We start from the raw sequence: 13,058 nt of genomic DNA on the forward strand, positions 1-13,058 counted from the left end.
TATGTCACCACCATCATCGACTTTATCAGCAAGCATATTGAGGATTGTGTACCAAAAAGGACAATACGTGTGTTCCCAAACTGGAAACCATGGACGTACGGGGAGATCCACTCCCTGCTAAAGTCTAGGACTGCAGTATTCAAATCAGGTGACGCTGACCTTTATAAGAAACTGAGAGACAGCCTCCTTAAAGCTATCAGAGATGCCAAGCAACAATATCAGTCCAAAATTAATTCCAGACCAGCCATCAGTTGTGGCAGAGCTTACATGCTACAACAGGCTACAAAATGAAGTCGGGCAGCATCGCCAACAAGAGCATATCCCCTCCCGATGAGCTTAACGCATTCTACACACAGTTTGACCAGAAGGGGATTGGTATGTCGCCAGTCACCCCGACAGCCTCCCATACACCTGAACCCATAGTCATAGTTGAGGACGTGAGATCAGTCTTCTGGAGAGTGAACCCGTGGAAAGCATCTGGCCTGGATGGTGTCCCTGGCGTGTCCTCAGATCCTGTGCAGATCAGTTGGTGGGGGGATTTGCAGACATTTTTAACCTCTCCCTTCTTCAACCTGAGGTTCCCACCTGCTTTAAGAAGACCACTATCATCCCGATACCTAAGAAAAACAAGGTAGTGTGCCTTAATAACTACCGACTGGTGGTTCTGACATCCACCGTCGTGAAGTGCTTTGAGAGGCTGGACGTGGCGTACATTAACTCCAGCCTCCCAGAAAACCTCAACCCCCTGCAATTCGCCTACTGTCGAAACAGGTCTACAGTGGAATGCCATCTCCCTGACCCTACACTCATCTCTGGAACATCTGGGCAGGAAAGACACCTGCATTAGACTATCGTTTATTGACTACAGCTCCGCCTTCAATACTGTAATTCCAAGAAAATTCATCACCAAACTCTGAAACCTGGGAGTCAACTCCTCCCTCTGCAAGTGGATCCATGACTTCCTGACCAACAGACCGCAATCAGTAAGGACAGGCAGCAACACTTTCAGCATGATTATTCTCAACACTGGTACCCCTTAAAGAGCTCCAGTTGTTTAATGAAACTTGATTTTTCTTTAATACAATCAGCTCAATTGTAGTGTTATAGGTTCTGTGGTTTTCCATATTACTAATATCAGACTAATAAGCTGGTAATTCCATGATTTCTCTTCTCTTTATTAAATAGTAAGGTCACATTTGTTACTCACTTTGGAAATTTCTTATGTTCCCGTGTCAAAGGTGTCATTTGCTTGACAAAACCAACAATAAGTTAACCCATTGTAAGATTTCAGTGTGTTTTAATTTGGTTCCCACTTTATCTCTCAGGTCTTCAGGGCTCTTCAGTCTTATTGAAAGTCTGTGGCCTCCATTGGTTCCTCCAAAAGTCCATGGGCACAGTCAAGACAGCCAAGAGGTAATGATGATATCTGGAAATTAATATTGAACAAGTACTGCTTTCACTTAAAAAAAGACTGGGTAAATGTTTTGGGTTTGTTTGATCAAGTAAATGAAGGAAATCAACTTACTAGGGACTTGATGGAGTAGGTTAACTCAAAAATCTTAATTTGAGAATGTCCAAATGAGGGTAACAAATTAAGATGCAGATCAACAGAACATTGTGTATTTATGACACTCAAATAGGCCTGATTTTGTTGGGTAATGATGGCAAAAACTGGCAGCATAGACCATTGTTTCTATATGTAGCTGACACTATCTTTGGCATTGGTGTGCAACTAAAAGCAAAAAAGCTGAAGTTTCTGTCCATGGTTTGCCACTGAGCATTGGACTGTGCCCCACATGGAAGTCTTCAAGGGAGCAAGGGTTATTCTATTTCCTTGTCACTTTATCGAGGAGAACTTTTCTAAAGATTCTGTGCTGGTTTGGAGGAGATGAAGTTGATGTTTCCCCTGTTATTTGAATTCAGGATTATGGTTAAAGGCACTCTGAAATTTTTTCTGGAGTGTTTTAATGTGTTTAAAATTAAGTGTTTCAACATGTTTTAAGTTTTTATAATGAATATAATTTAAAAACAAAGTTTAGCAATTTCCACTGGCTTGTGGTTATGTTCGAATGTCTCTAAAACGCTCAAAAACATTGTCTCTGCCATTCCTGGGTAAGTCAGGGGATTTTTCCCCTATTTCTATAGTGGATTCAGTTTGGAAACACCATGTTATGCACCTAAGGTCTCACTGCAAAAGAATTCAACCACCTTTCCCCTGAAAGTTCCCACTGGGAGGATCACCGGGTAGATCAGTATTTTTTTCCGAAAGTCAGCAGCAAGTATGGGAAGTTCACTGCCAACTACAAAATCTTGCCCTTGAGCCCTTTTTTCTCAAGTGTAAGATTGACCTGGGTATATATTTGTTGTTTTGGCTCCAATGACAAGTAGTAATAATAAAATTAAAACCCAGTGTTGTATGTAGTGTTGCTCTTGTGATTATATTCAACAGACTAACTTTCCCTTTTGAATCTTTATTTGTCTGAGTCTACATTTAGATTTGTGCTGTAAATTGAAGTTAAGAAACATTGTGTAAACTTCATTATAAATTAAAATAAAATTTTACTGAGTTGTGTTGTTGGCATCAAGTAGTGATGGTCCTTGTCAATAATGCTTATATAGGAATATGCTGCTTGTCATTTATAATGTAGATTGAAAGTAATGTACAATGTTATTCTTTTCTAGCACATGGATTTGTCGACTGATGCAATTCTGCCTGTTCCAAGTTTTTGCTACGTTCTTGCCCCTCTGCCAGGGGAAGGAGGAGTGGAGGTGGTTCAGAATGAAACTATATCTGACCTCTACCGGCCTAGAATAATAAACAATTTAAAACATATTCTTCAGGTAACTGGATGTTCTGTTAACATGTCAAATATTTCAAGCTTTATGTAGAGCTTGATTCGTGCCCGTCTTCTGATGATACTTAATCTGTTGATGTTGTTTCAGCCTCAGTGTTTTAATTTATGTTGTAGATTCCAGTAAAAAAGATCCTGTTGTTTTAAACTGAAATTGATAAAGATTGCACATTTTTTATTGTGCCATGAACTATGATCTAGATTCAAAACCAGCCTCTTCTGAAAATTTCAACTTGGACTTAGTCCAACACAAAAAGCCCCAGAATTTGATTGGATCGTCAGGCACTGGTCTTTATGAGATGTGGCCCATGATCTTTTTCTTTGCCTGGTGTGGCTCTGTCAGGAACATTTTTGCCTGTCAAATAGATTCTGGAGTCAGTTTACACAAAGTACTTGGCTGACGATTTGGCACAGTGCTGATGGTATGCTGTACTATTGAAGTGTCACCTTTAAACCAAGGCCCCAGCTGTTCTCTCATCTAGATGGAACACTATTTCAAAAAAATTCCAGCAAAGTTGTATGTGGTGGGCATACTACTAATAAAAACTGATTATTTGGTGTTTCTCACATTTCTGTTTATGGAAGCTTGCTGTATACTGCCACTTCCCCTACATTGCAAAGATAGTGCAGAATAATTACCACAGATATGCATAGAACATGCAAAAAAGATACAGGCCATCCCTAGGTTATAAGCGCCTGACAAATGGACACCCCTACATACAACCAAGCTACCATAACATTATTAAATTTAAAAGTCTGATATATGTACATACATTTGTTCCTACGAATGGCAGAACCACGTTCCTCCCTCTTTCCACTTTCAGTAATTGTTTTTCTTATCAGTCTTATGTGCTTTTGATGCCACTCATTACAAAAACTGTGGAGGTATGGTTACCATATCAAGTGATTTTTATGTACTTTGCAATTTATGGACAAAATCGACTTATGGACATTTGTAAAAAACAGAACCTATTCATTATCCAGGGACAGCCTGGAGTTAACTGATTGTAAAGCACTTTGGGATGCTCTGCGTATTCATTATAATTCCTTTCTTTCAAAAAAAAAAATCAATGTCTTAACTTCTCAATAAGAACAACTTTTATTTATATAATTTAGTTGCAGAACCAGAAGAATTTTTTTCCATTTCTCATTTGAGGGTATTGTGCACTTTACAGGATAATTTGAAGTATTAGCTCTATTGTGCAACAAATATCAGTGTATGTTTAAAATAATGTAGCATTTTAGTTTAAATATTGCATTTTTTTTGTCCCTAATTTTAGCAAATTCCTGAAAATCAACGATGTAGTTTCAAAGCAGAAGTCATTTACAGAAGGCTCCAGGTATGAACAGCTTAAAAAATACTTTTTAAAATGCCACGATATGTTGTTATTATAATACTCCTGGAAGTTACTGAGTAAATTTTTGATCTTTTCTGTGCTGAATCAGTAGGTTGTAGATTCGTGTCCCACTCCATCCAGCCTAGCATTTCAGTGCAGTACTGGGGGATTGAAACTGAGCCTCGTCTGCCATCTTAGATGAATATAAATAATTCTATGATACAGTTTAAATGAAGAGGAGGACAATTCTACCTGGTGTATCAGCCAATGTTTATACTTAGTCAACATCATTAAAGAATGATCTGCTCATTTGCCATTACAGTTTGTGAGATCTTGCTGTGTACAAATTGCCTGCTGTGTTTCCTATATTATGAATTCTCTATTACTATAACTTAAACAGTTACTGCACTGGCTGCTCAGTGCTTCAGAAGATCCTGTGAATGTGAAAAATACTACAAAGATGGATGTATTCTTTCATTTCAATAATTCTGAGCAGTTTAGTACAGGTAAAATTCAATTCTGCTATACAAGAAGAACTCACAATAGTGCAAAAAAAAATCTTCCCAGATGTTCAGTTGCTATTTAACCAACGCAAGTTGATGTTGAACTGATCAATTTTGTACAAGTGCATTTGTTGCTGATATATAGAAAACATTGGTTTATTGTGAATTCACTCTTGTCAGCTCAGTGCAGGTAATTTTTGCACTTCTAAATATTTTCATATGAACATTGAAAAACAGGTAAAACCATAGTTTAGGCTTTCTGACTGACTTTGTAATATCCCCAATGCAGTTAGTCTTTAAGGACACACTTCATATACCCAAGCACAGAATCAAGACTAATCAGGGATTCAGAGTGTGGTGTTGTTGCAACCAACTTTTATTTTTGTGGCTGCCCTATTGTGATGCAGTATTTTGGAGGACAGAAAAAATCATACTGAAGATTCAGATATTCTTTCAAGTGCAGAAAAAGTTGTCAAGTAATGGGACACATATTGCCAAGTGTTTTCCCTTTACCTACGAATCATATCCTCAAAGAGCTCCAATGGATTAGTCAAACCTGATTTTCCTTCATGATTCCATGCTGTCTGCTCAATGCTATTGTTCTTTGCAATGTGTTCCATTATTATATTCTTCATTGCCGATCCCAATATGCTTCCTACTAATGATGTTAGGCTAACAGGTGTGTAGTTCCCTGATTTTTCTTTCTCCTTTTACTTCAATAAGGGATACAGTTACTACCCTTCAATCCAAAGGAACAATTCCAGAAACTATAGAATTTTGGAAGACAAGTGAGTGTGCGTTATCTATAAAGCCACTTCTTTCAAAATTCTGGATGTAGATCAGCAGGTCGCTGGGATTTATTGTCTTTTAGTCTCACCAGCTTTCTCATGCTTTTTTTACTAATATTTATTTCAATCAGTTCCTCATTCTCCCTAGATCTTTACATCAGAACTGACTAGTTCTGACAGAAAACAGTAAAGGCTGGTTATCTAAAATTCAGTATTCAGAACACTGCAGCATGCCTAGATAATAAATCAGGTGCTGTTCCTTGATATTACATTTGACTTCATTGGAGCACTGCAGGAAGTCAAAATGGGATGGAAAATTAAACTGACAAGCAACCAGAAGCTCAGGGTCACCCTTGCATACTGAATGGATTCATAGAGTCATTCAGCACAGAAACAGGCTCTGCAGCCCACCATGAACATGCCGTGCTTCGTACTTATGTACAATAATCCCATTTACCTGCATAAGGTTCAAATCCTTCCTTGTCCCGGTGATTCAAGTACTTGCTTTTTAAATGTCATGAGGTATCTGCTTCCACCACCATTTTAGACCTTTCCAGGCTCCAGCCTCCTGTGTGAAATATTTCCCCCTCAAATCCCCTCCAAACCTCCTACTTGTCACCTTAAACCTATGCCCTCCTGTCTTAGACAACACAAAACAAAGGACTTTTACTATCTGCCCTATTTCTACCCATCATAATTTTATATACCTCCTATCAGGTTCGCCCCTCAGATTCCTCCTCTCCAGCCTACAGAAAGTGGTTTTTAAAAAAGTATTTGGGATCCAGGGCTTTATAAATAGAAGTGTGAAGTACAGGAATGCAAGATCACAATGAGTCTTTTGGTTTGGTCCACAACTGGAGTACTGTATCAGGTTCTACGTACCACACTTTAAGAAAGATGTAATGAAGCAGGGAGGGTGCAGAAGAGGTTTACTCGAATGAGTCCAGAGGGTTGAGGGTTTTCAGTTACGTGGAAAGAATGCAAAAGCTGGGATTGTTCTTGGAACAGAGAAGGTTGAGAGAGGATCATACAGAGAAATTTACAGTCATATAGAGTCAAGTCAGAATAGATGAGTAGAAACTGTTCCCATTGGCAGGAGCTCAAGAGCCAGAGGATATACAGTGAAGGGTGATTGGATAATGAACAAAAAATGTAATGAGGAAGAACTGTTTTATGCACTGAGTGGTTATTGATGAAGGTGAGTTCAATTGCAATATTCAAAAGGGAGCTGGATAAGTACATGAAAGGAAAGAATTTGCACAAATATGTGTGAAAGTACGGTAAAAGGCTGGTGGGATTGCTCTTGCAAAGAGTTTCTAGAGACTCAGTGGGCCAAATGGCCTCTCCTTATGCTGTAATCTTGCTGTATGTTATCTTGTAAATTCTTTTGCCACGGTTGCACAGGAAACAGCTTGGCAGCTAATCCTAGTGACAGCTAATTTATCACACATAGCACTTGTTATGTCAGTGCATAAAACTTTTATAAATATATTTATTCTTTCTTGTTATCAATTCAAATTATAGCAGACAGATTAGCAAGCTTAACAGTATTTAATACTAAAGTATTTCTTCACAGGATCAAAATCCACTCAATTGATGGGTAAGAATGATTGGCTTTTTGTGACTGATTCAACACTACAGTCTGCAAGTCTTGATTATGGACTACCAAGAACCCTCTCAATCTGTGTAACCTCATTCTGCATGCTGAGTACTGAGGTTACTAAAACACTAAATGGTGAAATATCCAGCATCATGATGTTCAAAGATGCCATCGTTGAAAAGGTAAGACCTGGTTCAATAAAGGATTCTTATAAATATTCTTCAGGTGTTGTTTTATACAACAAAGGGATTTGTGAAAAGCATAATTCATTAAAATACAAAATCTTTTGAAAGGATTAGAATTGAGAGGTAAGATGCAAAAATCTGCAAGGCAAAATGCATTGAGCAACTTACAGAGCATTTCAATATGTGAGAAACTAGAGGAATGGATGCTAAGCCATGCAGAGTTTAGATGGAAGCCAGATCAAATGGATAGATTTTATGGAGGATGTTTTGGCAGGATAAATAATTAAGTGAAAGTACTTGGGGAAGCTTTGGGGCTGAGATCCCTGCCACCTCTGATGGAATCAAGTGAGCAGAATATGGGTATAAAATACCCAGAAATTTGCACGACTAAGGGTAGTACACGTATGTGATTCAGTGTTGCCGTGGGACAAATTGATGATGCTTCAGAGCAAGTTGCAGATGCACTTAATCTGAGTGCATTGGAGGATGTTGAAGACAGTTGATAGGAATTGACCGCATTGTTGGACAATTTGCTGTTTATTTAGTGTAGAAGATGAAAACATAGCATTTCAACAATTGTTAGAGGGTTGCAAGATTATTATAATGTTGGTGGGTTTTATATGGGTGCGGATAATGTTGCTAAAGTGGATATAAAGGAACTTAGTAATGGTGGAGATGTGGACACTCATCTCAGATAAACTATAACACCATGCTGCTTGGTTCAGCCTAAGCATGTGGCTGAGAAGTGCGGTAACAAGAGTGGCAAGAAAGCAAAATGTATTATAGATCCAAGAAAGAATAATTTCAGCATCCAGGTAGTTGGCTGCATTTTAAGACTCATCCATACTTTGGTCTTGCTGTGATTCTGCATCACACTGGCAGCCCAACCACACTGTGAAAATGAAGTGTAAAGAAGTGAACCTTCAAGTTTGAGTTGGTGCCATGTTAAGTAGAAGCACATGAATGAGGGAAGAATAGAGAAGCAAGGATGAATCCCTAGAGACTCTGAAGGCCATAATGCAGGGGTGACAGGAGAAATTATTCAAGGAGATAGGCAAGTTTTGGCTGAATAAGTAGCAATGAAACCATGGAAGGGCAGTTTGGTAGAGTAGAAATTGAGGAGAGATGGTTGATGAGAAATGGCATAGTTGGCCATGTGGGTGCAGTGGAGAGGTTGGACAGAATCAGAGCTAATACGCCACAGTGAAAACACAAAGTGTCATTTCAGCACTTTGTTGGAGTGTTATGAATTAACTGGAAACCAGGCTGGAAGAATCCCAACAGGAAGTTACAGGAGACGTATAGAGCCGGAAGTAATAAATGGTCAAGGACATGGTGGAAGTTTAGAGAAGGGAATTTATTTGGACAGAATTGGAGTAAAGAATTATGAAGAAGTGAACAAAAATATTAACATAATATATAAAAGTAATAAACTAACAAAACAGGGAAATAAGGTTGATTAGACAATCTGTGTCCTCGTTTGCTCAGTAGTTTGTGGTGAAGCTGGATGTAAAATCTCTACCGGTCAGTCAGATTCTACAGTTAATGAAAAAACTTATTTCAGTCTATTTATGTATTTATATGGTGCCTTTAATGCTGCAAAATAATCTCAAGGTGCTACGCAGAAGTGTTATTAAACAACCATCAACGCAGAGTCTCAAAAAAAAAAATAATGGGGCAAATCTGTTTGTTTCCAGCTTAGTCCCATGTGCAGTGTTCCTCTGAGAGCCTCCTCCCCAGCACTTTGGCATGGCTGGTTGCAACATTGGAGCTGTTTCAGTGCAACAGTCTGCTGCACTCACAAAACAGCTTTGACAGCTTTCCCCCACTTACTCCCACCGCCTCCCCCCCACCACTCCACCCAGGCTCACTCACTGTTGAAGGTACCACTATTGCTGAATGTTTGTGGATATCTTTTACGTTCAGTAAAGTTTGGAGCCTTTTTTTTTAAAAAAGCAATTTAAATAAAATATACCTTATTCATTTCTATTTTTACATTTGACACACAAAATATTCTGAAATAAATTTAAAACATTGTAGCTAACTTAAATAAATAATAGGAAAATAACATCCACCTTTCCACAGGCACTCACTGGGTAGCACAAGTAGCGCAGCTAGTAGTGGTGCTGCCTTGCAGCACCAGAAACCTGGATTCAATCCTGACCTCGGGTGCTGTCTGCATGTTCTTCCTGTGGTCACGTGGGTTTCCTCCGTCTACTCTATTTTCCTGCCACATCCCAAAGACATGCGAATTGGTAGATTCGTTAGCCACTGTAAATTGCCCCTTGTGAGTGGTAGAATCTGGGGAGTTGAAGAGAATTTGGCGAAAATCAAAAATGGGATTAATGTGGGATTAGTGTAAATGGGTGGTTGATGGTCAGCATAGACTCAGTGGACCAAAGGGCCTTTTCCTGAGCTGTAGCTCTCTGTGACTCTTATCTCCCATTCATTTGGATACGGATGGTGGCACTGAGACTCAGCAATGAGACTTCCAAGCCTCTGACCTGATAAGTCTACAGAAGTTCATATTGCTTGTTGAACTCCATGAAGAGGCCATTGGTACAGCATTGGGGCAGCTAGCAGTTCCTGTTGCCACTGCTTCCTGGGCTCAGTCAGTGCTGAAAACCAGAACTTCCACAGGAAAGCATTGGTAAGTTCTGGCATTGGTGTTTTTGTGAGAACAGTTCTTGCTGGCCATTAGGATGAATGGTTAAAGACTCACCGAAGAGGTTTTAAGGAGCGTCATTGAGGAAGTGAAAAAGTTAGGTAAAGAAATATGGCAGGGAATTTCAGAGTTTAGAGGCTGGAAAACTGAAGACATGGCCACAAGTATTGGAAGTAATGAAACAACACAGTACATTGGCCTAGAAAATTCAGACATGTTACACTGAGTCCAGTATGGCTGTGGGGAAACTTAAAGGCACAGGTTTAAACATCCTTCTGGCCTTTTGCCTCAAACTTTGGGATTCCACGATATTCACGTTATAGCCTGGTTGCCAGGATCAGAATCTCCAAAACATAGTGACCAGCATTGTGTAGAAGCTAAATCATTAGAACATTAAATCGTTAGGACTATATCATTGCTGTTGAGTGCAAGTGAGATTGCAAATCTTGGGCAATGCACAATCAAAATGACTGTAAATACTTGTATTTATGTTTTTATTTACCTAAGAGAAACAGTAATGAAAACTAAGTTCCTGGTTAGTACAAATCAATTCCCTTCTGTTCTTGTTTGAAATTTTTACTCAACAAACTGCAATATAATATTATATGTACAATAAAACTTCAATAATTTAAACATGTACTGTATATTGTACGATTGATGTTTGTTGTCAATCTTCATTTCTTTACTGTTTGAAATACCTTTCAAAAAGATGAGTTATTAGAGAAGATGAATTTTCTTAGCAGATATTCTTTGATTTGAAAATGTTATTTTTCAAACATAGACCCTCCATCTTTAGACTTGCATAGTCAAAATGTCATAGAGGGGAAAAAGACCAATGATGCTTAATACATATGGCTCTCACTTAAGTTCTACAAAATACTCAGTGCATTTTCATGTAATATTCTGTCACGATGACAGCCATTTTCTTTTATTTTTAGATTCTATAGTATGTGCTGAGGGTACTATACTTTCACTTGAGAAATCGCTGTCTCAGTGTAATGAAAATCAGGAAATTCCTACATTGACTGGAAAAGTTATCCTCGATGAACTCAGTGCTATGACCAAAGTAAATTCTATATGTACAGTTCAAGGTGAGACTGTGTTTCGGACTATTTTGCTCATGTATAGTGACAGCAACAATATTTCTCAAATATTTGAGCTAATTAATCTGTTTTGGTGTGAAGAGATTTTTAAGATGCTCAGCCAGACTGAGGAACTAAGGTAATTTTTTAAGAACCACTTATCAAAGCATGAAGTAGGAGATGCAGATTTGCTATTTCTGGATCCACGTTCAACCATGGGCTATTGTAGATGGTTATATTCAACACTACCACCTCAATCTACAGATGGGTGGTACCCTACCCCACCACAACCAACCCCCAACCCCACTGACTACCAACTTTCCAGATCCCCGATACCTTTCTTCCCGGTGCCTATCCTTCCAGTTTAATGATTTACCTGTGGACTACTATCTGTTTTGCAGTTGCCTGATAATGCAGGCATCTTCTTCACCAACATAATTTAAATGAGCCCTGATCTTAAAATCAAGCCTGAAATTCTGGATGAAAGTTTAAGTCTGAGCAAATCAGTTTCCTTATCCACTTGTTTAGAGGGGATTTATCTATCCATGTCATTGTTGTTCATGAATCTCATGTTGTTATTGTAAGCCCACAGTCTCTGGAGCACAGAAAATGGGTACAGACAGACTTTGGGGAATGGAGCTGGGTATAGACAGACTCTGGGGAATGGAAGCTCTATTTACAAAATCAGTTTATAATACGCTAGTATGCAATTGCTTTCCATTTTTGTGTTGTTGTGATCTTAGAATCACTTATTTGGTTTATATGACTAAGGTGTTTAAAGTTTGTCAAAGTAATATATTCATTGCACTGAATGTTTACAGTGGAGTTCGGACACATTCATTCCATGACTGATTCCAATTGATCATTTTATGTAGAAAAAAACAATGCTGGAAGAACTCAGTGGCTCAGGCAGTATCTGTGGAGGGAAATGGACAGTCGACGTTTCAAGTCAAGACCTTTCCTCCAGCAGTTATTTTTTTTTGCTCCAGATTCCAGCATCTGCAGTCTCTTAATGTCTCTGTGACCACTTTATGTACTTCTCTGCCCTAAAACGCTTTGTAAATGAGCTATTAACAGACTTTTGACAGAAAAACTTTAAAATACTAAATAGAAGAAAAGGCATAAACAGATTTTTAAAAATATTGGTATAAAATTACCTTGTAAATTTTCTCCAGTTCAGTAATTCCAGAGAATTTAGGAGCTGGGTGTCCTAAATGGTAAACCAGTCAACATCTAGACGATGAGGGTGGCATGGTGGTGCAGCAGTTACTGCTGCTGCTCACATCTTCATGGACTCTGGTTCACTTCTGAGCTTGTGTGTGGTCTTTGTGGCATTTTGCACAATTTCCCCATGACCAAGTGTGGTCTCTGCTAGGTGCTTTCATTACAAAGCCAGTAAATGAACCAGAAGGTTGATGATGGACACATGAGAGAGGATAAGATGCAGGGGAATGGAACTGAGGGGATTACTCAGCTAGGTGCCGATGTAGACCTGATGGGCTGAATTGGCTTCCTTGTGCTATAATAAATAAAGAATCTGATCTGTTTTTCCTGGTTGCGATATAGAATTACTACACTTTTTGCAGTTTCTCTGTTGATATTTCTTCTTCTGTTCTCATCATTGGTTTTGTTGCTTTTATTTTTCTTCACGTTGATAGTTTGGATCCATGAACTGACTGGAAATTGAAGCATGCTCCAGTTTTCCCCAAACTTTTGAATGCAATAAAACTCATTCCAGAAAATGATGAGCTATCAAAAATTTAACCAAGTGCCTGGTTACAATTGTAAACCCATATTTACAAATGCAGTTTGGAATGCATGAGTCCATGATTGCTTTCTACTCAGTACCATAAGAATTCATACTGTATTGCACTCAGTACATTGACATCCTGACCAGGCAGAATGCCTTTAGTCATTTTGCTGCAAAGGCAGTAAAGGTACTGTTTCTAAGTGCCTGTATGATTTCTGGATCTAATGGTTAACGCAAAGCTTTTGATTCTGTGAATTAAGGACATGACTTCTGTTGAGAAGGTTTCAGCTCCCTGT

General features: G+C 38.7%; 1 protein-coding gene across 1 annotated transcript in view; it reads left to right on the top strand.

Annotated features, from left to right (window-relative positions):
• The window catches only part of spidr (scaffold protein involved in DNA repair), a 193,400-nt gene that overhangs the window by 167,097 nt on the left and 13,245 nt on the right, over window positions 1-13,058 (top strand). The window contains exons 8-14 of the mRNA XM_052022596.1: window positions 1,326-1,413; window positions 2,683-2,841; window positions 4,133-4,192; window positions 5,416-5,480; window positions 6,577-6,665; window positions 7,057-7,261; window positions 10,867-11,021. Of these exons, the coding sequence (XP_051878556.1) occupies window positions 1,326-1,413; window positions 2,683-2,841; window positions 4,133-4,192; window positions 5,416-5,480; window positions 6,577-6,665; window positions 7,057-7,261; window positions 10,867-11,021 (821 nt within the window). The remainder of the gene's footprint in view (window positions 1-1,325; window positions 1,414-2,682; window positions 2,842-4,132; window positions 4,193-5,415; window positions 5,481-6,576; window positions 6,666-7,056; window positions 7,262-10,866; window positions 11,022-13,058) is intronic.

Source organism: Pristis pectinata, chromosome 9 (assembly GCF_009764475.1).
Source record: "Pristis pectinata isolate sPriPec2 chromosome 9, sPriPec2.1.pri, whole genome shotgun sequence".
Classification (NCBI taxonomy): domain Eukaryota; kingdom Metazoa; phylum Chordata; class Chondrichthyes; order Rhinopristiformes; family Pristidae; genus Pristis; species Pristis pectinata.